The sequence below is a fragment of the Anolis carolinensis genome, chromosome 1, assembly GCF_035594765.1.
Source record: "Anolis carolinensis isolate JA03-04 chromosome 1, rAnoCar3.1.pri, whole genome shotgun sequence".
Classification (NCBI taxonomy): domain Eukaryota; kingdom Metazoa; phylum Chordata; class Lepidosauria; order Squamata; family Dactyloidae; genus Anolis; species Anolis carolinensis.
In genome coordinates, this window is record NC_085841.1 from 35,744,337 (window position 1) to 35,770,701 (window position 26,365).

Below are 26,365 nucleotides of genomic sequence, written 5' to 3' on the forward strand. Positions count from 1 at the left end.
GGGGTGCATAAAAACCTCTATATGCAGGAGAAGGGGGGGGGGGGGAATAAGAAGACTGGACAGGAAACCAGGGATAACTTTACAGCCTTGCGCTGAATCTTAAAATTAGACTTGAAGAGAAGCTTGAGAGCGGACATGATAGCTATGTTTAAATATTTGAAAGGATGTCACATGGAGAAGGGGACAAGTTTTTTTTCCTGCTGCAATAGATTCAAACTGCAAGAAAAGAGATTCCATCGAAAGATTTGGAAGAACTTCCTAAGTGGCACTGGACAGTGTGGCAGAGGGCCCTCCCACACAGCCGTATAACCCAGAATATCAAGGCAGAAAATCCCACAATATCTGCTTTGAACTGGGTTATCTGAGGGCCCTTCCAGACAGGCCCTATATCCCAGGATTTGATTCCAGGTTTTCTGCTTTAAACTGGATTATATGAGTCCGCACTGCCAGATAATCTGGAATAAACAGAAAACCTGGGATCAGATCCTGGGATATAGGGCCTGTCTGGAAGGGTCCTGAGTCCGCACTGCCATATATTCCAGTTAAAACAGATAATGTGGGATTTTTTTTTCATTCGAGTGGAAGAAGCCACGAGGCCCTTCTACATAGGCCTATATCCCAGAATATCAAGGCAGAAAATCCCACATTGCCTGAACGTGGACTGAGATAACCCAGTTCAAAGCAGATATTGTGGGATTTTCTGCCTTGGTATTCTGGGATATAGGGCTGTGTGGAAGGGGCCATAGTCTCCTTCTCTGGAGGTTTTTAAAGCAGAGGCTGGATGTCCATCTGTGGGGGGTGTTTTGATTGTGTCCCTGCATGACAGAATGGGGTGGGATGGACCCTATGGTCTCTTCCAGCTCTTTTTTTATTTTTTCTAAACCTAAAAGGCTATTAAAACATACACATTAATCCTCCTGCCGCCCTCAATAACCCCGCCTGCGCTTGAGGGGAGTGATTAAAGGTATAATTAACCCAGAGCGGCTGAGGCCGGGCAGTGACAGATGCTTGAGGCCTACACGGGTTTGCCCCATTCTCACTCGCCAGCTGCGCCACGTGTCAAATCGCAAGGCCCTCCCACTACTTTTCTCGGCCTCCTAAATTTGCATTTGTCCCTCTTTCTTTCCTTGCATGCCTTGTCGGCGAGAAACCTCTCCTTTGCCCTTCTCCCCATCATCAACATAGACTAATATATCCCTGGTGGATGAATATGACTGTCTTCCAGGGGCTACACACAAAATCCTAGGCACTGAAGGACGGGGATCTGAAACGGCCCCGTCCTTCAATGCCTCCCTGGATGGGGCGGCGCTGTGGGAATGAATGGAGAAGGGGGCCGGGCCGAGCGCCTGATGCAACATGAGGATGTCTTCCCGGCGCCTCTGAGGGAAGAAGGGCCTCGGAAAAGCAGGGAGAGAGGCAGGCAGCCCGGTCAGGCGACACGGGGGTGTCCATTCTCACGCGTGCGTGGGGAGTTCCTTACCGAGAGGGAGGTTGCCGGGGTTCACCGTCAGGCTCAGCGCCATGGCAGGGAAGGAAAGAAGTAAGGATTGCAGGCCCGGTGGCGGCAGCAACGACTCAGGCTCTACTGCGAGGAGGAGGAGGAGCAGGAGGCGAGGCCTTCCCTTTCGCCGCCTCTTCCTTCTCCTTCTTCGGCCTTGTTGCCAAGTTCGGCACCGCCTCCTCTGCTTTCAACAGCCAAAAGGGCCGCCCACACGACACGAAGGCCCGCCTCTCTCACACACACACAAAACAGAGCCTTGAATTACCACAGGCCGAAGACAGAGGGGCCATCAAGACAATAGAAACATAACTCGTTATCAAACTATCATATACAGCAGGCATGTATATGCCCACAAAAGGAAAGGGCCTGGGGCTGTTAGGAATTGTGGGAGTTGAAGTCCAAGACACCTGGAGGGCCCAAGTTTGCCCATGCAGGGAAAATCACTCCTGGAAGAGTTATTATGGGGAAAAGGTGCCTTCACAGAAGCTTTATCCCAAATCCTTGTTTCCACAACATGCCTTTTTTTTCAAAACCCAATTATCACAGAGAGAGGATGCGAGGTGAAATGTTCTAAACGGGCACAGACAGCAAAACAAACACCAGGTGTTCACCCTTCCCTATGCTATTCAAAGCTCATATACATTGTGTGCATTTGTTGTTTATTCATTCAGTCGCTTCCGACTCTTCGTGACCTCCTTAACCAGGCCACGCTATTGTGTATATTTGGACATGAACATCTATGGATTTTGGCATCCTTGGTGGTCTTGGAACCAAGCCTCAGTGAATACTGAGGGCCCATTGTAATGGTACAGAGTTTGTTTATTTATTTACTTACAGTATTTATATTCCGCCCTTCTCACCCCGAAGGGGACTCAGGGCGGATCACATTACACATATAAGGCAAACATTCAATGCCTTAACATAGAACAAAGACAGAGACAAATGCAGGCTCCGAGCTGGCCTCGAACTCATGACCTCTTGGTCAGTGATTTGTTGCAGCTGGCTGCAGCTGGCTACTCACCAGCCTGCGCCACAGCCCGGGCTCAGTTAGAGCTAATACATTGTTGTTTATTCATTCAGTTTCTTCTGACTCTTTGTGACCTCATGGACCAACCCACACCAGGGCTTCCTGTCGGCCGTGGCCACCTCCAGCTCCTTCAAGGTCAAGCCAGTCACTTCAAGGATACCATCCATCCATCTTGCTCTTGGTCGGCCCCTCTTCCTTTTTCCTTCCTTTTTCCCCAGTATCATTGTCTTCTCCAAGGTATCCTATCTTCTCATGATGTGGCCATCTTTGCCTCTAATATCCTTCCCTCCAGTGAGCAGCCAAGCATTATTTCCTGGAGTATGGACTGGTTGGATCTTCTTGTGGCCCAAGACTGACCTGGTCACAGCTGACCTCCAGCTAGAGCGCTCAAGGGCCAGGGCTTCTCCGTTGTCGGTGTCTATGCCACAGTTTTTAAGGTTAGCTTTAAGCTCACCTTTAAATATCTTTTCCTCTCCACCGATATTCCATTTTTCATTATTGAGTTGGGAATATAACTGCTTTGGGAGATAGTGATCAGGCATTTGGACATGGCCAGTCCAGCAGAGTTGATGACATAGGAGCATCACTTCAATCCTGGTGGTCTTTGCTTCTTCCAGCACACTGACATTTGTCTGCCTGTCTTCCCAAGAGATTTGCAGGATTTTTCAAAGGCAACGCTGATGGAATTATTCCAGTTTAGTGTGACGTCTGTAGACAGTCCACGTTTCACATTTAACAGGGTTGGGAGGACAATGCTTTATAAACAAGCACCTTGGCATCCCTACAGATGTCCCGATCCTCAAACAAGAAAATCCTGATAAAACTGAGTAAGTACTGAAATGATAAAATCTCAAATTTATGAAATAACTGTGTATGGCAAATATTTTGTTGTGTTTTTCAAATTCAGCACTCAGAAATTCATTAAAAATTGCTATAATATTGAGACAAAAAAATCATTGCATGCCTGCATTATTCCCTTCACATCTAAATCTCTTTCCTGGCAGGAATCGAAGTTCCTATTGTCAAATGTTTGAGGGCTTCTGTAGATTGTTTCCGTTGTGTGCCTTCAAATCATTTCCAACTTATGAGAATCCAAAGGTGAAACTATCATTGGGTTTTTTTTCACAAGATTTGTTCAGAGAGGGATTCACTTCCTGAGGCTGAGAGTGTGTGACTTGCCCAGAGTCACCTAATGCATTTCCATAGCTGAGTGAGGATTTGAGCTCTGGTCACCAGAGTTGTAGTCGAACACTCACACCATGTTGTGCATACTGAGACACTTGGTGTAAAGTAAGATACTACATGATAAAAGAGAAAGGAGAAATCTATGGTTATGTATCATTTGGCTCATGCATATTATTAGTTTTGAATTTTAAAGTATGTTGAATTCATCCTCTTTTTGGCAGTATAGGAACTTATCCCTGTTATTCCTGCTTTTGAGACTACATTTTATGTAAAGTAGTAGTGTCCAGGAACAGTGCTATTTCATTATCTGAGATAAACCTGCATTATATTTATATTGATATGCCTAATTATATACTGTTATACAAAGAAATTGATTCAGATCAATCAGTGTGTATTTGTGTATCAACCTGACACTAAACAGAGTGATATGGATCATTTTCTAAAACTATTTTAATATAGATGTAAAATCATATCCAAACATATACAAAATTATCTCCTGGAACACAGACAAATTGAGAAGGTTTTGATTTGATTTGGTTTAGTTTTATTGTAAGAGATGTATTTCAGAAGGAAAGAAGAGCCATACAATTTCAATATGACATCATATAAAAAACAATCTTATAGGAAGATCTTATAGGAAGTGTTCCACAGTGACATATAATGCAAAGAACTTTCGTGTACATAATAAATCTGGCCAAGTTAAGGAAACACTGGTTTTAGAAGTCTTTTGGGGCTCAACTGTCAGTGCCATGCTGAAGCACTCTCTCCCCTCCTTTTAAATGACCAACTTGAGGGAAGAGCTCCTGACCATCAAAAACCAGTGGTTTACTATATACATCAATTACAAATAATATGGCTTAAGCCAGGGCTAACAATCAGAGCAGAAAGTAAGATCAGTCCATAGTTTTGTGATGTGGACATCATAGTGAAGTGATTTAAACAGCAACTCTCCCCTCAAGCAATGTATGTGAGTGAGAAAGACACAAATGAATAATACTTGAAAGTATCACTCATTCTATTTGCAGCATGGAGCTTTTACTGGACCATAAGAATAGATTCTTGACCAAAGTGTTCTTGTAGAAAATCAACACCTTAAAATATGGAATTATATACTTTTCAATAGCATTTTATTCACAGTTCAAGTTTGCAGAAGCATGGAGTCTTCTGACACTTTAAAGACTAATGAATTTTCTTCAGCAGTAGGCAACCCACGCATATGTTGAAATGAGGTGCTGTCCATGAATGTTATGTCAGATAAAGTGTATTAACAGCTCAACAAGCTGCCTGGAAATTGTGTGTACCCAGTGCACAGAATTTAAAACATGTATATATCTATACACCACCAAGGTGAGTACACACAAGCAATGATATCAGCAGCAGAATCCCAACATCACACCAATCACTGTATGATGCACGCTTAAACATTTTGTACTGTAAACATAACCATTCAGTTAAAGATTTTATGCTTCCCCAGATTTTTTACATGGTTGATTTATTCTGCTGAAATGTATATAAAATAATAATCATAAACATACTAATGGAGAAGGACAATTTTTTTAAAAAAGACCTTCCAAGTCTTTGGTTTTCAGTGGGAATAGAAGATTAGTTCGATACGAATTCTATTAATTCAATTATTCTTCTGTTCCAATTGAAAACTAAATTTAATTCTCATCTGGACTAGTAAATTACTGACACCATTCTAAAAAAAAATTGTGACACAATGACACTTTGATTCAATTCCACAAATCATTATCAATTCCAGCTAAGAATAATATGGCATGTCAATACGTTTTCTTATCCAAGTGGAATGTACCATACATTTTATTTAGGGTACAAGGGCCTGTTTAACTGTGTCAGGAATTCGAGAAGCATAATAGTCATGGTTTTTCAAAGCAGCAAGGACACCCGCTGAATTCATGTGCTTCACCTCTTTGTTATACTGAAAGAAATTCCCATGAATATCAGTAAGTTTGCCTGAAAAAAGAAGAAATGTGTGCATTACATTTATGTATTTAAAAATGCCACCTACAAAGAGAAAAAGCATTGTACTAATGTAACGATTCAAGTAACTGGATTCTCTTTTTCCAAATCATTATTAGATTTTAATTCATGCAAAATGCAAATCCATTTTAGCACAAACATTCACAAATGTTATGAATCGAGAAAATCCATCTGGATTGACTGGCACATAGAACAGTTGTTTTTTATCCTCAAGAAAGAGACAGAATATTGGACTAACTGGCTGCACAATTCCTTTGGGCTAAGGTTTCAACTAACTGCTGGAAAGAACATGTTCAACATGTTTTTCCTCATTGCTTATCTTCATTTGAAGAATGAAGAAGCAACAGGAAATTTGTTGTGAAAACAACAAAAATAAGATTAAGTAAAACTTTAGTTTTAAAATTCAACTTAGATAATACATAAAATGCATATTGCACATTGTTATATTATCATCTTGTATTTAAGAAGCACATGACAAAATTAATGAACATTTAAAATCAGAAGTCAGTTTTAAGTTGTCTAACTAAAAAATAAAGCTAGTAAGAAATGACAGTAGAAATCCTACTGGTTAGTCCTAATTACAGCAGACTTCTTTGATTAACTGTTTAAGGGTAATTCAACATAAAGGTAAGTCTAATTGATTCAATAGTTTTACTGTAGTTGGAATAAACAACAGAATTTAGAATACATAAAGACAACCAATGTATATATGTGAATGCCTAGGGATTTGTCTTAAAAACAGTATTCAGTGTTCCCTCACTTATTGCGGGGGTTACATTCCAGGACCACTCGCAATAAGTGAAAATCCGTGCAGTAGGGACACTATATTTATTCTATGTGTGGATGTGAGCAAACCACAGGCCACTTATTACAATGCAGTCTGTACTTTATTTTAGCAGTTACAATATACAGTACAACGGCAGAGAGGAAGAATGGAAGCTAAATAACCCTTTTTTATTTCCAACCCTTCCCTACCCTCCCCGCTCCCTTTATTTCTCCCTTCCCCCCTTCCAAAACCCTTTGCACACCACAAAAACCCGCAAAACAGTGAAAATAAATGTGTACATTAATATTAATTGAAAACCCGTGAAACAGTGAGGGAGCAAAAAGTGAATCGCGAAGTAGCGAGGGAACACTGTAGCATGAAAATACAGGTTGAATATCCCTTATATCAGTTAACTTACCTCCTACAGCATGCAAAATAGCTTCTGGTGCACATGTATCCCACTTCTTACACCCAGGGCTGGCAAATACATAAGCAGAAGCCTTGCCTTCTACAAGTTGAATGATCTGATACAAAGAGTTCAACGTTCTGTTACAAGGTACAGAAGCACTAAAAAACAAATGCATCTTGCAAACCTTGCAATGATAGGTACTGTACTGTACATGTCTTGGAAAATTTACATATCTGTTATACTTTTAGACAGACCAACAAGCAACATTTTCTAGGTAGTTTGTATCAGTGAAAGATATAAAACATTAAATAAAATTGCACAAGGTAAAATCTGTAGCGAAGTATAACAACAAAGCATTACCAAAGCTACACATTAATGTGCCTACAACTGTGTAGAGGGCTAATGTCAGAAAGAAAAAATAAAATTCATGAAAGAATAAAAAGATCTTCAACTGAAAATGGAGCCCACAGGCCAAGGGCACCTCCTTGGTCACATTTTTGTGACCCTCCAAGACCCAGCCTAGGAAACTCCCAAAGCTCCTTAAGCTAAAAAAAAAAAGTGGTGAATAGCCTAAGCCAGTACAGAAAGCACTGAAATTGCAAAGGTTTGACCAATCCTGCACAACTGCCCTAAAAATTTATGATTTTCATTTGAAAATGAAACTGGATGCAACATGATATAACTTTCAGTTGGCTAGAAATACAGCATGTGGTGAAAAAAACTGAACGTTATCCCTTTTGCAGTTACCCAGCTATATGTTCCTTACATTGTAAAGTCCCATCAAAAGTCTCATTATTCCACAACATTTTTGTAATCATTGAAAAAACCTATGATATAATACAAGAATATGCTTTACAGGATATGCTTTCATGTCCTGTAAAAAATGCTCAGAGGTCATCATATTAATCTTTATAAAAGGGAACCTATGCTTTTTATAAAATTAACATAGGATTATTTACATACCTTATTTCCTGCACCTCCCACTCTCACCACACTATCAGGGTTCATTGCACTAATGCAGTCATTTACTAGCTTGCTGCTGTGTGATCTTGTCGTGATGATAATATGCTTTCCTGCAGGAACCTCCTTCAGCTCAAATCCAAAGGCTCCCAGACCCAGGACTCCCCAGATTGTCCTGCCTAAGACTGCGTCTGCTCCTGCCTGCAGAAAAGGTATGAATATTTCAAATATGGTAGAGATTTTCCAGCGATACCTATTTGAGCACTATCTTTCCTATATACTATAAAAAACATGTTTATAAAATCTCACTTTTAATACAACCTCCCGAAAGAGTTGTCATTATAGGAATTCAAGGCAACTCTCTTAAGAAGAAACATTATGCCATCAAGGCCATTAATAATACAAATATATACATGTCCCATTGAGTTCCATGGGGTGTAAACCTGCAGCCTAAGTAAATTGGTTCTCTTTATTCCATGAAAAAATACTCAGTTTTCCAAGGGTTTCCTCTGTTCACCCTACTGCTCATTGCAATATAAATCTTTCTAAGTCACCTACATTCATAGGAACAACAATGTTGAACAACTAGACTTACCATTCTCCACCACTACTTCACAGTGGAAGTTACATAGGTTTGGTCCATTTGTTGCATGAGTCAGAATAGTAAATTACACCCCATGCCACAAATCAAGATACACAGTATCTGAAGCCAGTCATGTTATTTGGGCATATGAGGAACAAAATAATACTACGTATGTACTTCTTCCCATCCTTGGTAATAAAAATACAATAGTAACATATTAAGTGGCTACAAAAACGGCTGATATTTCATGACACCAAAAATTTGCTATCTCAAGTGACTGTCTCAGGTTGCTTAATGGTAAGGCTGTATCTGTACGCATATACAGAAAAAGTGCCCAAACTAGGTGGGCAATTACTATTTTTCAGAAAAGTACCTCATAGTTATAGTAGGGTTGGTTAATGACTCCTGCAATAGCTTTTCCTTCATAAGCAATTCCAATAAGGACTGTGACATGGTCAAGAAGTCCTGAAAGAGACAAAGAACCATTTAGCTGAAGAAAGGGAAGATATGGATGACAAAGCACAAATATTCACTCAAACATACTTCTGTCTGATGTTGCCCTATATGATCCTAGTATTCATTTAAAAGTGCTCTGATTTACAAATGTTGAATATTACAGGCAGTCCTCGGGTTACGGAAAAGATAGGTTCTGTAGCCTTGTTCTTAAATTGAGCTTATATGTAAGTCTGAACATTTTTTAAGTGTAACTCCAACCAATTTTTAAAAAGCTTTGGACAGCACAGGGAAGGGTTAACAGCCCTGTGGTGTTTGTTTTTCTATCTGTGCCCCTGTTCAGAAGAGTTCATCTTACTTTCTGTCCCTGTGACAATTGGATTTTGAAAAGTTTGTCCTGTTGTGGAAATAAGGCTTGGTGGGAAAGCTTCAGTGGAGACACCTTTTCCCCATTACAACTTTTCCAGAAGTGAATTTCCTTTCCTAGGGGTAGATTTCATTTCACTTCCTGTTGTCTTACCCGACTCATAACTGTGAGCCAGATGTCTGTAACTCGGGGACTACATATACAGTGTTCCCTCACTACTTCGCGGTTCACTTTTTGTCGATTCGCTGTTTCGCAGTTTTTAATAAATTCTAAAAGACTATGATAAATCATAAAACAATTACAATTTACAGCCTGAGGAAGGAGAAGCCATTTTTATAACTCAGTGTGTTAGATCAAAGCTATGGAAGTTTTTTGATTACATGTTTCGGCCTGCAATTAGGTTAGTCTCACACAGCACAGACAATGCTAAAGGACTGTGGGAGTTGTACTCTAAAAATGTGGAGGGTGAAAGAAGAATATGAATTTTCCTGCACCTGGTGTATCCCATAATGAAAAAAGAAGAAGAGTTGTGGAAAAACCAATCTGAACAGAGGTGTTGAAGAATCGAAACACTCCTCTATATCTATATTTATATCTATATGAATATTGAGAAGTTAGGTCCAAAAAACTGAAGGGGAAGGAGGCAAGTTGGTGCAATGACAAGAGCAGTATTGCATTAACTTGATGCCCCCCCCCCCCCCCGACAGATTTACTGCTCTGCAATTTCCAACTTTCCCAGTCGACATGGCTAATGACCATGACAGCTGGGAATGACAGGAATTCCAGTCCAATACAAGTCTGGAAGTCACCAGATTAAGAAAATTAAAGACTGGAGACTCAAGATTAGATCCCCACCCAAATAAAAAGTTCACAGGCTGAGTTTGGGTTAGTTATGATTCATCTACTACATGGTTACTGTGAAAGTGTAGGGCAGAGAGAGGAATTTGTACATAGTATGGGTCTTTTTGAAACAAAATTGAATATAAATAAAACAAAGTGGTTTGGGTCAATTTTAAATATAAGATCAAAAAGCCAAAAGGGTTTTTTCCTTTCCTTGTTTTTTTCCTTTGGTAAACATGCATTTTTATAATACTTTTATTATTTTAAAATTTTAATGCACTCACAATATAGATTGCAAACATATACATGCACACATACATAGACAACCTGCCAGCCACATGCATAACTAAAGTAAAAGTGAAGCTTAGTCATTTATCAAAGAATGAATGAGTCACCCAACTGCTTTCTTTTACAACACAATTTCTATTGTAGAACTGGATTGCCTACATTTTCAGGTGGCCATGACCTCTACCTGTCCAATTGTTCTGATACACACACACACACACACACACACACACACACACACACACACACACACACCTGACTACCTCAGATAGCATTGTGTTCATTCAAACAGAAAAACTGTCAAACCTTCAGTATATTCTTTGGTTCCATCCAGAGGGTCAACCCATACGACGAGCTTTGGGAAAAAGAAAACCAAAAAAGTGTTTGCAGATTCTCAAAAAGGTCTTTTACCAAGAAAAGGTTAAGACATGTATAACCTAGGCAACTAATAGCTATCTTCACAGTCCATGCTCACTTAGTCCAGCCCAGTTATCTTACTTTCATACATTTCAACAGCTCAGGAAGAGTTTTTTGGGAATGTGGTCCTTAGTATAGTCTAATGTTTCCTGAGTGAGAAAAAGACTGGCCATTGGGTCTTCAGCACTGCAGTTGTTCTGCTCTGTAGTTTCTTTCTTAAGCATCTTAAGAAAGAAAAAACCATAAGAACAAATTAGCTAGAAGAATGGGAGACAGAAGAAGAGCCAGGAAAAGTTCACCATCTCTCAGGATCCCCAACAACAGCAGCCACTGGAAGTGAAAAAAATGAAGGAAACACATTTCTTGTCTAGGTAAACAACGAGAAGCAAGATCTCATGCCAATGTACTCTTAGCAGATACAGTATTGAGGAATTCTGCCCCATTTGCATGGAGGATGCTTGAAATGAGGCAGACTTGTTATATCTACAGCAACAGAGGGATATGGGAGAGGGACTAGAAATGAGGCTTAGTTTGAATAAAATAAGTATAAATATTGAGAGAGATTCTCAAGGTTTTGTCATGTGACTAGCCAGCTGATTGCTAATACAGTTGACCCTCTATATATACAGATTCTGTATCCATGGATTCAACCATACAATATTTTAACAATTTAACAATATTTTAAACGATCACATCTTTCTTAATGAGCAATGTCATTTTACTGTTCTATTGTATATAATGGGACTTGAGCATCCACAACTTTTGGTATCCACAGAGGTTCCCAGAACTAAATTTTGAGGACACATTATATATATATCAACACAAAGCAGGTGAATGTGGGAATGATTGTAGGTTTCTCAGTTATGGTTGCATCTATTCATACAGACGGAAGAGTGTGATGGGTTGATAAATCCAGTGACCTGTTCATGAGCTACCTCTATTGGAAAAGACACCAATTTCTCCTCTCCCTTCTGGTAAGCTCTCATTTGAGTTGCAGTTTGGTTACTAGAAAACTGCAGATGGACCTCATTATTTCTTACTATCCCAAGTACAAATGAGAACCATTCCTGCTTCTTCCACAAACTCTAGCAGGGGCTGGTTGGTGTTGAGCATAATAAGGTGCAGGTTTTTCCGTTGACGAGATTTCTCTTCCCAGACTAACTCTTGCAGTTAAAAAAATTCAGTCCTGTACTTTTCACAGTCCCATGTCACCAAGGAAACTGGGAAGTCCCGTTCTCCATTCAATAAATGTAAATGGGTGGTTTCCCATATTTTGAAGGAATATATTTGAATATACGCACATACACACCCTTATGAGACAATTCAATCAGCAGTCTATTTAATTAACACATTACACAGCCTGTTCTTCTCTGCTTTGTCCCTAGGCTGAGAAGTAAACAGGTGACATTCCATACTCCTGCCCATCAAGTGAGGAAGGACACCCAATAAGAGCACTGGCCTATGAAGACACATTATTTTAGATTATTCTTGAGTACTATCCTCACTGCTTCTATTGAGCAGTCCAGGGAAGCAGAAATAAAACTACTCTAGAACCTTTACGACAGGAAAGCTTGGAGACGATAATGATGCTGGGAGAAATGGAAGGAAACAGGAAGAGGGGCTGACCAAGGGCAAGATGAATTGATATTATCCTTGACGTGGCTGGCTTGACCTTGAAAGAGCTAGGGGTGGTGATGGCGGACAGGGAGCTCTAGTGTGGGCTGGTCCATGAGGTCACAAAGACTCAGAAGTGACTGAACGAATAAACAACAACAAGATCCTTTAATTTCATGTCTGTCACTTCACTACTAATTGGTTCTCTCACCTTTTTGATAGGTTGTTGGGAGCAAGCTTGTGCTAAGGAAACAGCAGAGCAGGACTTTTTGTTTGTTTCCTTCTCTAACACAATCATTGAGAACTGTGGGTGGAATCAGGTGTTGTGGCTGCTAATGTAAGAACTCACAATGGGCTGTACAAAAAGCAGCTGAAAGATTTCAAATGAATTTGCCCTCCTTCAGTCCTCACATATGCTTGTAAGTATGGTGTATCTACCAATTCTACCTGACAAAGATAATTTACCTGTCAACGTTTAGCTGTGCAAGTTGAGTACTCCTTATACTAGGCTGGGCTTTAGCACATCTGGTAAATCACCAGAAGTAATAATATCTACCAACCAAAAGGTGGCCAGTTCAAAGCCTGGTCAGGGTGAATACCCGACTGTCAAGTCCAGCTCACTGTTTACCTAAGTTCGAAAACAGCTTAGACTTGTAAGTAGAAAAATTAGGTACTGCTAATAAGCAGGGGAGGTATTTTCCTCCCAGAAATGCCAGTGACCAAAAGGAAGGAGGAAGTCATGATGGCTCTTCGTCATAGAGAATGGAGCAACAGCACCCCCTGTGGCTGAATCCAAGCATAACCTCCAAGGCACCAAAGCTGGATTTCAACACAACATGCCTCCTTTCTCTCTGTTCTGTCCTGTCTGTCCAAATGGCATTTAATGCTTGCTGTGTATGTGTACTGTGATCTGCCCTGAGTCCCCTTGGGGAGATTGGGTGAAATATTATTATTATTATTATTATTATTATCCAAAATCCCTAGAACCAAAAGTGTTATGGATTTTGGATTATTTCACATTTCGAGCCCAACATGTAGTAATATTGTTACAGCTTTTAACTGCTAATGGGAATATTCTTTTTGCTTACTTATGGTTTATTCTCATATCCCTAAGCCATACCACACAAGACAAATATAGCAACGGAAATCCTGTAAATGTACAAATGTCCTTAGAAAAGGTGGTCTTTTTGTTTCAATCTTCGTGGGATACCAGACTGGTTGATACAAATAGATCAGCAGTCACTGCTCTGAGTAACTCTCCATATAGCAAGCTAGCTGCACAGACATCAGTCCTCACCCCACTTTCCCCATTCATTTGTCACTTATCTCATTTTAAGTACCTCTTCCTCTTTGATAGCAGTGTACTGCTGTGGGCAGGCTTTCTTCAGTATTTCTTCACATTGGCCATCCTCAAGTAACTGTTCATCTACTTCTTCAGAAGGAAGATCCTGGTTTTAAAAAATGGCCAGCGGTGAGAATCCCAGTTGTGAAAATAGGATCTTGCCTTATCACAGCAAGAGCTTTAACAGTTTGTATTGCTGACTTAGAAGAGCCACTGGCATACCTGAATTTATTGTGTAGTTGGACCTTCACAGGGTTCTCCTCTGGCTGGATGATAAGCATATTAGAAACCTTTTATACAGGGCACACAGACATGCTCTAGAACCTTATTTGTTCCCCTTTTCAGATACCAAACAGGCAATATTATTTTAGATTAATGTATCTGTTGGTAGTGCATTGATTGTGTATTCCTATATGGCAGGGAACTGGACTTTATGATTCTTGTGGTCTCTTCTAATTCCATTATATATAGAGAGAGAAAAGATATGTTAATGGGAAGAAGATAAACAAATGATTTCCAAGCAAAAGCCTATGTTTTTAGGAACACTGTGTGCAAGTGACATATGCATAAAGCTACATCAATATGAGTAATGTGCAAAATGAACATTAGCAGTGTGTAGGCAAAGACTGCTGAAAAATCATGAATGCAATGTAAGAGTGCAGAGATGTAGCTTGATGAACCAACACACACAGAAAGGAAATACCATAGGATTTCAGAGTCCTCACCTCTTCTCCAATGATTGTCAGTTTAGGAAATTTTCGTGCTAAAGAGGAACAGATGCTCATCTGAACCAGCCGGTCAGCTTTGGTCTGCAGGTCATTAGCTCCACTCTATTAAGAGGGAAGAAAACCAATCACTTAGCAGATAAGGCAGAAATACATTCCAGAATGGGATACCGTCTTCCTTTTTAATGCCAAGAAGATACTAACATCTACTAACTGATGTTGAGGCGCATAGTAAAAAGCTAAGACAAGCTTATTATGTTTTGAGGCTGCCTTTCTCTAGTTTCAGCACAAGATAAGGTGACATGCTTCACCTTACTAGCAAATACTATACAAACATTTCAAAGTATACTATTACAGAAAAGTGTCCCAAGTGACAAATAAATTACTCATTTTTAGAGTCCTGAATGTGATGCTCCCTTTACCCACTAACTAACCAGTACTAACTGTATTTTCTAATAACATCTTTTAAAGAGGATTTTAGGCAATGATATATTTGATGAAAATTTAAAAGAAAAGCAACATTTGTTAATAACCAGGGTTTTTAGAGATCTCTCAATCATAGAGTCAACTTGAAGACAATTTGATGGCAGATAAGATGTATGTATGTTTTCATTAGTGGAAGTTAACTACAATCCTAAACATACTTACTAATACAGTAGAGTCTCACTGATCCAAGACTCGCTTATCCAAGGTTCTGGATTATCCAATGCATTTTTGGAGTAAATGTTTTCAATATATCATGATATTTTGGTGCTAAATTCGTAAATATAGTAATTACAACATAACATTACTGCATATTGAACTACTTTTTCTGTCAAATTTGTTGTATAACATGATGTTCTGGTGCTTAATTTGTAAAATCATAACTTAATTTGATGTTTAATAGGCTTTTCCTTAATCCCTCCTTATTATCCAAGATATTCATTTATCCAAGGTTCTGCCAGCCCGTTTTGCTTGGATAAGTGAGACTCTACTGTAACTACCAAGACCCTCTGAGCAAACATATTGTACAAGTACTGTGACAAAGTTTTGTCCCTGGGACGTTTTGGGTCACAGAGACTGCAAAAACCAAAAACCAAAGCCCACCAAGCAAGAAAAGGCTGAAAGCACATTTCTGCTTTCGAAGTACTGGTATTTATTAATTGGATTTGTTTCCCACCTTTCTCCCATATGGGAATCTAAGTGGCTTACCATGTTTTTGACATTAAACAGTACAGGAGGGTTCTGAAAACTATTTAAAAGCTGAGCCATTTATCCTAGAAGTTCCCCAGAGGAGCAATGTGCTCCCTTTCATTTTTGTTAAAGTTTTTATTTTTGGTAGTTATGAACTACAAAAACAGTCTCAGGGGGCAGCAACGCTCAGCCTATCACACTGTATATAGGACTACATAGCACACATTATCCTGCCTTTAATCCATTTAAAAGGCACCTATATATACATTGGAGTAGACCCCACTGAACCAGAGACATCATCGTCATCTATATTTCTATTCTGCCTTTCTCCCTATAGGGACTCAAGGCCGCTAACAATAAAATGTAGGAACACACTGAAAGTTACCTTCTCTACTATGCCCAGATCTCCTCCAGCCATCACTTTCCGGACAATTACTCCTGCTTTATTAGCAACAGAAAATGCAGAGGCCACAAGACGCATAAGTACACTTGGATTGGAAGCCATTCTTACTGAACAGGACATAAAATAAAAAGAAGAAGAAATAGAGATTTGTTATGAGTAGAATAATCACTTACCTACAACTGAGAAGTATATTTTCTATAAGGATTTTCTAAGTCCTCCAGCATGAGTCTATGATATGTTTCCACCAGAAATTGAACATAAGAGTCATGAGGATCTAGAAATGCCCCAAGTGTTCTCTCTAGGCATTTTCTAAATTCTGTGGTGTGATTCTATAGCATCTGAGCTTTCACATTTCCACAAGAAGTCCTGGAATGTATTCCGTGTGGATAGAAGGGGCCATTCTATACTGCAATGTTAAGTGTGCACAATAGTGGACTGTTGAATCCCTTGGAAGATTTATTGCTTAGCTTGCCTTTACTTCATCATAATATAAAGAAAGTAAATGCAGACTTTCAATTGCTCCTGTGAGGCTGCACAGAAAATATCCAAGCTGTGCTCCATTACAAGCTGCAAATGGCAAAGTGTGATACTTTTCTTCACCTTAAACTTTGAGAAGCCCAGCATTTATTTGATAGAGGACATTTCAAATTCTTTCACCTGTGGATGTGGAACAATGGCCACAAACAGTAGAAAGCACCATAAGAACAACTGTTCACAACAGTGAAATGAGTGTGAAAAGCGAGTAAATTCCAACACAAAATTCCACTTCTTCTTGATTAGTGAAGGGAAAGCAGAGCTAGCAAACCTTAGATAAGTTTAATTGTTCTGTAATAGAAACACTCCCTTGGTGTATATATTTGCATTTCCCTAGTTCCCAAAGAGGGATTCATTTACCTTTATTCCACTTATGCAACTAACCGCTTTACTTTGGTTAAAGATTATATTACAAACTAACTCCTTTACAACCCTTATACATGTGTTAAGTCCGTTCACAATAAAATGCTTTGTCCTTTCTCTGTCTGTTAAAAGAATTTTCAAAAATGGTAATATATGTCTCCTAAGTTCATGAGTGGGCCATAAAAGGCTAATTTTCCTACTGAAAAATTGGTTATCTAAAAACCGTAGACTACAATCCTTTTAAGCACCTGAAAATCCTTGTGAGTATCAACTAGGCATTTCAACAGTTTGGCCAGAAGCAACTGAAGTTGCTCCTGACACGAAAAAAAACCCCTAAAAAACAAAATTGTGCCATATACGTAAATGCTGAAAACACAGTCTAGCTCTACCTATTTATTCAAGAAGAAGTCCCAAGATCTACAATTCCATGGAGACCAGAACAAACGTGAAATAAAATGAAATCGGAAAGAAATGCTTTTTTAGATTCATCATGAAAATACAAGGCACACGTTGCCATAAATTGAGATTCAGTTAAAGAAACCCCTATATTCTTTCCTTAACAACATACATATAATTTTATGTAGGTGATGCCTTGCTGTAATCACAATATTTTATCAGTTACGTTATAGCCTTGCTGTTCTCTAACAAGGTCAAGAAATGACACCAATGACTCTTTCCTTATTGTATTCACACAACCACCTTTTGGGGTAGAAAGAGAATGACATAGGGCACCTTCATGGCTCACAAGAGCCTAAAGGTGTATCTACTGCCGGCTGTTAGGAATTGTGAGAGCTGAAGTCCAAAACACCTGGAGGGACAAAGTTTGCCCATGCCTGATATACACTGTAGAATTAATGCAGTTTGATACCATTTTAGCTGCCATGGCTCAATCCTATGGAATCGTGGGAGTTAATAGTTTGGTGAGGCACTAGCATTCTTTGGCGGCAAAGGCGAAAGACCTTGCAAAACTACAACTTCCATGATTCCATAGCTCTGAGCCATGGCAGTTCAAATGGTGTCAAACTGCATTAACTCTACCGTGTAGAATAGATGCACCCCTAGAGAGGCAAACTGGAAGGACTGGGAAAAGTATATGAGCCTACCTGTGTTTCTAACAGAGGTTCCCAAAAGCAATCAAGCAGCAGGAGATCCACACCTTTCTCCCAGTTGCAAAAACTCTCCCACGACTTCCTCCATCTGCTTTCTCCGCCTTTCCTAAAATCCCTTCTGGGTCCTAAAGCCCGCCAATCTCTTCCCAAGCTTCGCTGCCATATAATGCAGTTTGAAACTGCATTATATAGTCAGTGTAGACTCAAATAATACCGTTGAATGCAATTCAACTGCATTATATGAATCTATACTGACCTTATAATGTATTTCCAATCTGAATTATATGGCTGTGTAGATGGGGCTTTGGTATGTTTGCAGAAAAGCAGACAACAGGATCTACCCCTTTTTATCTGTTCTCTATTTTAGTGTTGGAAAGCTTTTCCTTTCACATATTGTATATTTACAATGATGTAGTAAAACAGTGTCCCTTATAGAAAATTGCAAAATCAAGATTTGCTTTTGGGAATTTTTTTAATGTAGTCCATAAATAGTAGTAGCATCTCTGGATGCAGAATCCATGGATATTGAAGGCTGGCTGTAATCTTCTTTTGCCCACCTCCTTTCTATCTCAGATGGATTTCCTGATACAACAAACACAATTTTCCATTATTATTATTATTATTATTATTATTATTATTATTCGCTTTCATTCTCCCAAAGAGACTCAAAGCAGCTGACACTAAAAATCATAATGATGTGAAAAAACCCTAAAGCATATAAACATTAATATAGAATTAAATCAGGGATCCCCAAACTTTTTAAACAGGGGGCTAGTTCACTGCCTTCAGACCACTGGAGGGCCATGGTGTAATGAGCATTGTAGTTTGGTGAGGCACCAGCACTTTTTGGCAGAGAAGGCTAAAGACTCCCATGAATCTATAGCATTGAACCGTGACATAAAGGAGACCACTGACCGCATAGGGAAAGCTGATGAAGAAACACAACCTACAAACTATCTACAGACCAGTGGTTCTCAACCTGTGAGTCCCAGATGTGTTGGCCTTCAACTCCCAGAAATCCCAACAGCTGGTAAACTGGCTGGGATTTTTGGGAGTTGTAGGCAAAAACACCTGGGGTCCTACAGGTTGAGAACTACTGCTATAGACCCACTAAGAAAATCCAACAAATGCTACATTCAGCTAAGGGCAAGAGGAATCTTCTCACCTCTGCAGGACCCTACCATGTATCATTCAGTTGTGGACAAGTCTACATAGGAACCACCAAACACAACATTGCCTAGATACGAATCAAGGAACATGAAAGACACTGCAGACTAACTCAACCAGAGAAGTCAGCCGTAGCAGAGCACTTGATGAACCAATTGGGACACCGCATATTATTTGAGAACACAGAAATGTTGGACAACCACCATGTCAGACTACACAGAGAAGCCATTGACATCCACAAGCAGGTGGACAATTTCAACAGAAAGGAGGAAACTATGAAAATGAACACAATCTGGCCAGTATTTTTTTTTAAAAAAAAAAACCCTCTAAAATCAGGACAGTAAATAAAGAACAACACTCTGAAAACAGGAATTCCAGACATGAAACTATCAGGGCCAGCTAACAACTCCCAACAAAGGATTCCCTCAGGCAGGAAGCAGCCAGGCTTTGAATCTGCAAGGCCATCAAATGCTAATCAAGGTGATCAATTGCAACATTCACACTTTCCTCCAGCAGACAAAAGCTCTTTCTCCCACTCTGGATTTTCCACAGATATATAAACCCCACTTGCCTATTTTCCAACAGACTCACACCTCTGAGGATGCCTGCCCTAGATGCGGGCGAAACCTCAGGAGAGAATGTTTCTGGAACATGGACATACAGCCCGGAAAACTCAGGTTAAGGCTAAGGCTTACTTATTCCAGAATAAAGATGCATTATAAGCTTGGACTGAAGATGACTCCCTTTGATCAAGAAAAAACAGTGACTTCAATCAGGACTGACCTCTAGGTGGCGCTCGAGAAACACAGCGGGATGTGGACGGGGGGAAAAAAGAACACGAAAAGCCCGTTTCCAAGCGTGCGGTATGTCCCTTGTGCGAACCCGTAGTTGTCCTCGCTGCTATTCTCCCGGAAGTGGCGTCCAGTGTGGAAGATGTGGGCGCTGCGGGCGCCGCCGTTCTTCTCCCAAGGCCCCCGGCGGGCCTGGTGCTGGGCTCGCGGGGCGGCGTCGGCGGGGCCCAGCAGAGGCGCGAAGGCCAGCCCCGACTCTCCGTACAGGGAGACGGTCATCTTGCCCCGAAGCGATTTCCCCGTCCAGTTGCCTGGTCGCTTGCAACCCGAAACGGAGTTGGAGATACAGCAGGTAAAAGGGGGCGAGGAGGAGGAAGGGGCAATGGGTGCTGTGAGGGGAGGAAGGAAGAAGGAGAAGGCTTGTCCTGCCCATTCTCAGGCTGCGTCGTTCTACAGCAGGCATGGGCAAACTGCGGCCCTCCGGGTGTTTTGGGCTTCAACTCCCACAATTCCTAACAGCCTACCGGCTGTTAGGAATTGTGGGAGTTGAAGCCCAAAACACCCGGAGGGCCGCAGTTTGCCCAAGTCTCTTCTACAGTGTAGAATTAATGCACTTTTGATACAACTTTAACTGTCATGGCTCAGTGCTATGGAATGATGGGAGTTGTAGTTTTACCTGGTCTTTAGCCTTTAGTGCTGATGCTTCATAAAAAAAAATCCCTAGGTTCCATAGTATTGAGCCATAGAAGCTAAAGTGTTGTCAAACTGCATTAATTCTACAGTGCAGACCAGGCATGGGCAAACTTCGGCCCTCCAGGTGTTTTGGACTTCAACTTCCACAATTCCTAACAGCTGGTGCGTCATACAGGCTACAGAAAACCTACACACAAAGATAGATACCTACATTAAAAACTCCAGCCATCACCCAAGTAAAAAAAGAAGCACAATTAGAGCCCTGAAAAACCATGCAAAAAGAATCTGCAAACCCCACCTCCTCCAAGGGGAACTAAACCATTGAAACTGGACTCTACAGGCCAACCAAAGGCATCAGAAGAGCTGCAAGGCCAAGAACAAGCCATAAGAGTAAAGACAAAGATCAATCCAGGGGAAAAGTCTTCTTACCATACATCAAGGGAACCACTGACCATATAGACAAGCTGATGAAGAAGCACAACCTACAAACTATCTACAGATCCACTAAGAAAATCCAACAAATGCTACGTTCAGCAAAGGAGAAGAGGGATCCTCTCACCTCTGCAGGAGGCTACCGTATACCATGCTGCTGTGGACAAGTCTACCTAGGCACCACCAAACGCAGCATTGCCCAAACACAAATCAAGGAACATGAAAACCTCACAACCTCTGAGGATGCCTGCCATAGATGTGGGTGAAAAGTCATGAGATAATGCTTCTAGAATATGGCCATACAGCCCAGAAAGCTCACAGCAACCCAGTGATTCCAGCCATGACAGCCTTCGACAACACAACCAGTAGGCTGTTACAAATTGTGGGCATTGAAGTCCAAAATACTTGGAGGGCCGAAGTTTGCCCATGCCTGGTGTAGATACTTCCTCAGACTAAGAGCTCCTATTGAATTGCAACTTCCAGAACCTCGCAACCAGCAAGATCATTGGTGATGTCAGTACTGGCATTAACTGCCTTAGTGCAGTCAACACATGCATTTTATTGTGGGAATCTGTGCTCTAGAAATGGAAATTCTCTCCCTGTCAGGACCCTTACAGACAGGCCCTATATCCCAGGATCTGATCCCAGGTTTTCTGCTTTAAAGTGGATTATATGAGTCTACAATGTTGTTATTATTGCTATTTATTTTTTCCCACTTTTCTCCCATGGGTGGGACTCAAAGCAGCAAATAATGGTTAATGCAGCAGAAATTATGTGACACAAAAAGATAACATCATAACTCCAAAAGAAAGCAGATAAACAAATAATACATTACAAATAGCATTGTCAGATAAGGTGGGATAAACAGAAAACTTGGGATCAAATCCTGGGATATAGGGCCTGTTTGTAAGGGCCATCAGTCCTAAGGCGCTGTCACACTACACTGTCATAATGCTGTCATTCCATTTTAATGGCAACATGGTGTATAATCCTGAAATTGGCAGTTAAGTGACGAGTCTTAGGGTCCTTCCAGAGAGGCTCTATATCCCAGAATCTGATCCCAGGTTTTCTATGTATCCCATATTCTGGCACTGGGGACCCATATAATCCAGTTTAAAGCAGAAAACCTGGGATCAGATCTTGGGATATAGGACCTGTCTGGAAAGGCCCTTAGAATGCCCAGCCAGGGAGTTCTTTGTCCTCTCTAAATTACAAATCTCATAATTCTGTCAATTAAAGTGGAGCAATAACTACAGCAACATGCATGGTGTTTCAAAATGATGGACCCAATTTCCAGGTAGTATATATCACGATGGTAGCACGTTACAACTACACAAAATTACGCATGGTTTAATGAGTAATCAAGTTTTACTAACCATTTTGAACCAGAAACAAATCTGAAAAATAACTACATAATTGGAGAATATATCATTGGGCCTTCTATTGGTGTGGAGGGTCTCCATCTTGCAAATGACTGAAGCCAGATGATGTTTGTGCACTGGGATGAGGCCTCATTTGAAACTCTATGCTCTACCCTTTCAAGTGGTAAGAGTTTCATTCACTGGTGGTTTGTAGTTGCAGAGTTATCACAATTTCAAATTGTGTCCACCTTTTTGAAACACACTATATAGTATGAGAAGACCCTTGATAAAAATGCCTTTCTGAAGCTTCTAATGATGTTTTTAGAAAAAGGTGAAATTTGAGAATTAAAAATTGCCCCAGAAAGGTAGGGTTTTCCTTTTTATTAGCACTGTTTATTTTTCGCAATAGTTAGCCTTAGCCTTTGCTTCATCCTTGTCAGTGGTATACAGTAGATATTTGGTTGGGGTTTGGTTCCAGGATCCCCAAGGATACCAAAATCCATGAATGTTCAAGTCCCATTATATCCAGTGGCAAAGTAAAATGACATCTCTCATATAAAATAGAAAAATCAAAGTTTGGCTAGTAGATTTTTTTTAAACATATTTTCACATCATGGATGGTTGAATTTGTGAATATGTAGGGACAACAGTACATGGCACACACACATTATTGTTTCAACAGGCTTGTAAGGTAGATTTGGCTATGAGAGTTTGACATGGGTTACTATATGACTTTCATACCTTCATACAGACAAGAATTTCTTCTTGAACCGGAAAGACAGTGGTGCCAAATAATTCTGACTTCCCTGCTGCACTTCAAGTCTATTCTGTTCCATTTCAGAAGGTCTGACAACCCTTGTGAGTGGTGTTTGAGGGAGCATAGCAAGAAATCCATGTAGTATGGGTAGAATTTTGCTCATTCTATATACCTTTGATGTTTGCCCAAGAAGAAATGCTTACTTTTATATTGATAATGTAATACTATTTCTCGTATTTTATTTCTTTAGAAATGTGGCTTTTCAGAACTGTATTCATGGCAAAGACAAAGGAAAACGAAGAAAGAATTCTGTCTTCATGATGGACCACCATATGCCAACGGAGATGCACATGTTGGCCATGCTTTGAACAAAGTGAGGATTACTTTCCTAAACTAATAGGCTTTCATGGTACTGTGTTTTTAGTTCATAGGGATATATTACCTTTTATATTTCATAAATGCATGGAGCAATAGTGGAAATAAGTAGTAAGCTACTTTCCATTATGTTAGAACATAACTTGTAGGCTTACACTGAATAAAACATACATGTTGTGGTGGTTTGAGGAATTAGAACATCTCTCTTTTTCTTTTGGTTACTGTCCAGATTTTGAAAGACATCACTAATCGATTTCATATGATGAGGGATTATGTGGTGCACTATGTGCCTGGCTGGGATTGCCATGGCCTCCCCATTGAATTGAAAGCATTGTCAGAATGTGAAGAAGATGATCTTTCACCAATGGAAATCAGACAAAAGGGTACGTTCCTTCTTGCAAACTGTATGTGGGGGTTTGTTAATGTGAATATTAAATTATGATGTAAAAATTAGTCTCTGATAGAGCACCTTATTCATCAGGATGTCAGAATCTCTGTACACAAGACCATCTAAGATGAGTAGATTAAAAGTGCACGATATCTAAAATTTCCTGATATCCTCAATGTTCAAGCCTGCAAGCTAAACATTTGAGACACACTCATATGGCATCGTCTCTAGACCTTTGATCATTTTAGTCGCCCTCCTCTGGACACCTTACAGCTTGTCAATATCTCTTTTGAACTGTTGTGCCCAGACACTATATTCCAGGTGAGGTCTAACCAAAGCAGAATAGAGAGGTACCATGTCCTCCCTCAATCTCTAGATGCTATATTCCTTTTGATGCAATCTAAAATCCCATTGGCTTTTTTAGCTGCTGCATTACACTGTTGGCTCATGTTCAACTTGTTGTCCACCAAGACGCCGAGATGTTTTTCTCATTTACTGTTGTTGTGCCAGGCATCACCCATCCTGAATCTCATTAGAATCAGATCCAGAATAGCTCATCCCCTTCTTTCCTCTTCTATCTTCTGGACAATAACATTGTCTGCAAAGCAAGTGAGGAATTTGTTGGACTTTGTACTCTTGGCAAAGTTTGTTTTCAAAGAAATATCAGCGTAATTCCCGCATTACTACTATATCTCTTTTTTCTGTGTGTTTGGTCATCTGGTCAAGGAAGGCTTCATCCAGTTCTTCCATTTGGCTTGGAGGTCTTTGGTAGACCCTCACAACTACATCTTTTTTAGTCCTTGTTTCCTTAATTCTTATCCAGATGCTCTCAACCTGGTTTCCAGGATTGAAGTCTTGCATCTCTTCACATGTGTAAATATTTTTGACATAGAATCCTACTCCACCCTCTCTCCTGTTGTCTATTATCTGAAATGGGTTATACCCCTCCATTGCTACATTCCAGTCATAGGACTCGTCTCACCAGGTTTCAGTTATGCCTATTACATCTTAACTATTTTGTTTTGCTAAGAGTTCCAGCTTATCTTGTTTATTTCCCATTCTCTCAGCATTCATGTAAAGACATCTACGCCCGTGGGACATTCCCCTTAGCTGTTTATTTGAGATCTTTGTCCCCTCGTTACTTGGTACTTGTTGTGCTTGTCCAACCATCTCCTTACTCTTTGGTCTGTTCACTCCGGTCCTTAATAAACTACTGTTTCTAAAGATAATGTCACCCTCCCCCACACAATGTCGTTTAAAGTCCGCCTGACCAGAATTGCCAGTCTCTGAGCAAAAACATTCCTTCCATCCCATCCCAGTATGTAGGCCATCTTCCTGGAAGAGCAGAAAATGGTCCAGAAAGCCAAATTGTTCTTCCTGACACCATCTGCGGAGCCAGTTATTCACCTCTATTATTTTTCTCGCTCTCCCTGGGCTGCGTCATCCAATGGGGAGGACAAATAAAAAGACCACCTGTACATTAAGATCTTTTCGCTTTCTTCCGAGAGTTTTAAAATCCTTTCTGGTCTTTTGAAGACTATGCCTTGCAGTATTGTTGGTTCCTACATGAACCAACATGAAAGGGGGGGAGGTCAATGGGCTTGATGAGCCTTGTCAGCCGCTGAGTTTTGTGGTGAATTTTTTGTCCCAGAGAGGCAGCATATTTCTCTAGACATCTTATCAGTTTTGCAAATCACTGCTTCTGTTCCTCTCAGAAGGCAGTCACCTACAACCAACACCGGTCTCCTTTGAGAATTGGCAGGGTTCCTTTCCTGCAAGGTGTTCTGCAGATCTCCTAAAAACTGATCCTTTTGTTGAACTGGATTGTGTAGCTCTAAACTGGCCTCCTCCTTGGAGACATCCCCCTGCATTCATCAAGGATAATCCGGTCAGAAGTGTCCATTCTCCCAAGTCTGTTCTTGTTCTGCCTCATCTATGATTGGGGAAATTGCTAGTTCCTTTGTCTGAACTTCAGATTGTTTGGCCTTGTATTGATAGAAGGTCTCATATATGAGAAAGTTGCCCTCAAGGAATCTTTTGGCTTTACAAGCTTATCTACCTTACCTGGGGCAGATGCAAATAGGATTTGCCCAGAATCTGGCAAACTGATATTGGGAACCTCTTTATCTCTTTTCAGCCAAAGAATTTGCAGAAAAAGTAATTGAAAAACAGAAGTCAGCCTTCATTCGCTGGGGCATAATGGCAAATTGGGATAACTGCTACCACACATTTGACAAGAAATACGAAGCAAAACAACTACATATTTTTCACCAAATGTTTGATAAGGTAGGTTAATACTTGGTAACATATCATGCAAAATACCACTTCATCTTGATTATTTACC

At 40.3% G+C, this 26,365-nt stretch overlaps 3 protein-coding genes across 10 annotated transcripts in view; 1 reads left to right on the top strand and 2 right to left on the bottom strand.

Annotated features, from left to right (window-relative positions):
- eprs1 (glutamyl-prolyl-tRNA synthetase 1) overlaps positions 1-1,644 on the bottom strand; it is a 57,681-nt gene extending 56,037 nt beyond the window's left edge. For 3 of the 6 annotated variants that reach the window (XM_008125860.3, XM_062972257.1, XM_062972252.1), the window contains exon 1: positions 1,481-1,644. In XM_008125860.3, the coding sequence (XP_008124067.2) occupies positions 1,481-1,523 (43 nt within the window). In that variant the 5' untranslated portion in view covers positions 1,524-1,644. The remainder of the gene's footprint in view (positions 1-1,480) is intronic. The other 3 variants (XM_003215987.4, XM_062972267.1, XM_003215988.4) reach the window with 2 other exon arrangements.
- Positions 1,645-4,234: 2,590 nt separating this feature from the next.
- Positions 4,235-20,013, bottom strand: bpnt1 (3'(2'), 5'-bisphosphate nucleotidase 1). 3 transcript variants are annotated; one of them, XM_062972294.1, is made up of 9 exons: positions 19,920-20,013; positions 16,034-16,158; positions 14,476-14,580; positions 13,749-13,856; positions 10,684-10,732; positions 8,806-8,897; positions 7,853-8,050; positions 6,899-7,004; positions 4,235-5,687 (listed from the first exon to the last, which is right to left on the bottom strand). In XM_062972294.1, exons 1-9 carry the CDS (start codon positions 19,939-19,941, stop codon positions 5,539-5,541), a joined length of 954 nt encoding a protein of 317 aa, XP_062828364.1. In that variant the 5' UTR covers positions 19,942-20,013; the 3' UTR covers positions 4,235-5,538. The 3 variants fall into 3 exon arrangements, with proteins under 3 accessions (XP_062828364.1, XP_062828373.1, XP_008124068.3); XM_062972303.1 differs by lacking the exon at positions 19,920-20,013 and adding an exon at positions 19,796-19,818; XM_008125861.3 differs by lacking the exon at positions 19,920-20,013 and adding an exon at positions 18,052-18,182.
- A 51-nt stretch (positions 20,014-20,064) lies between these two features.
- Positions 20,065-26,365, top strand: part of iars2 (isoleucyl-tRNA synthetase 2, mitochondrial) — a 40,525-nt gene continuing 34,224 nt past the window's right edge. The window contains exons 1-4 of the mRNA XM_062972288.1: positions 20,065-20,367; positions 23,509-23,631; positions 23,863-24,016; positions 26,159-26,307. Of these exons, the coding sequence (XP_062828358.1) occupies positions 20,158-20,367; positions 23,509-23,631; positions 23,863-24,016; positions 26,159-26,307 (636 nt within the window). The 5' untranslated portion in view covers positions 20,065-20,157. The remainder of the gene's footprint in view (positions 20,368-23,508; positions 23,632-23,862; positions 24,017-26,158; positions 26,308-26,365) is intronic.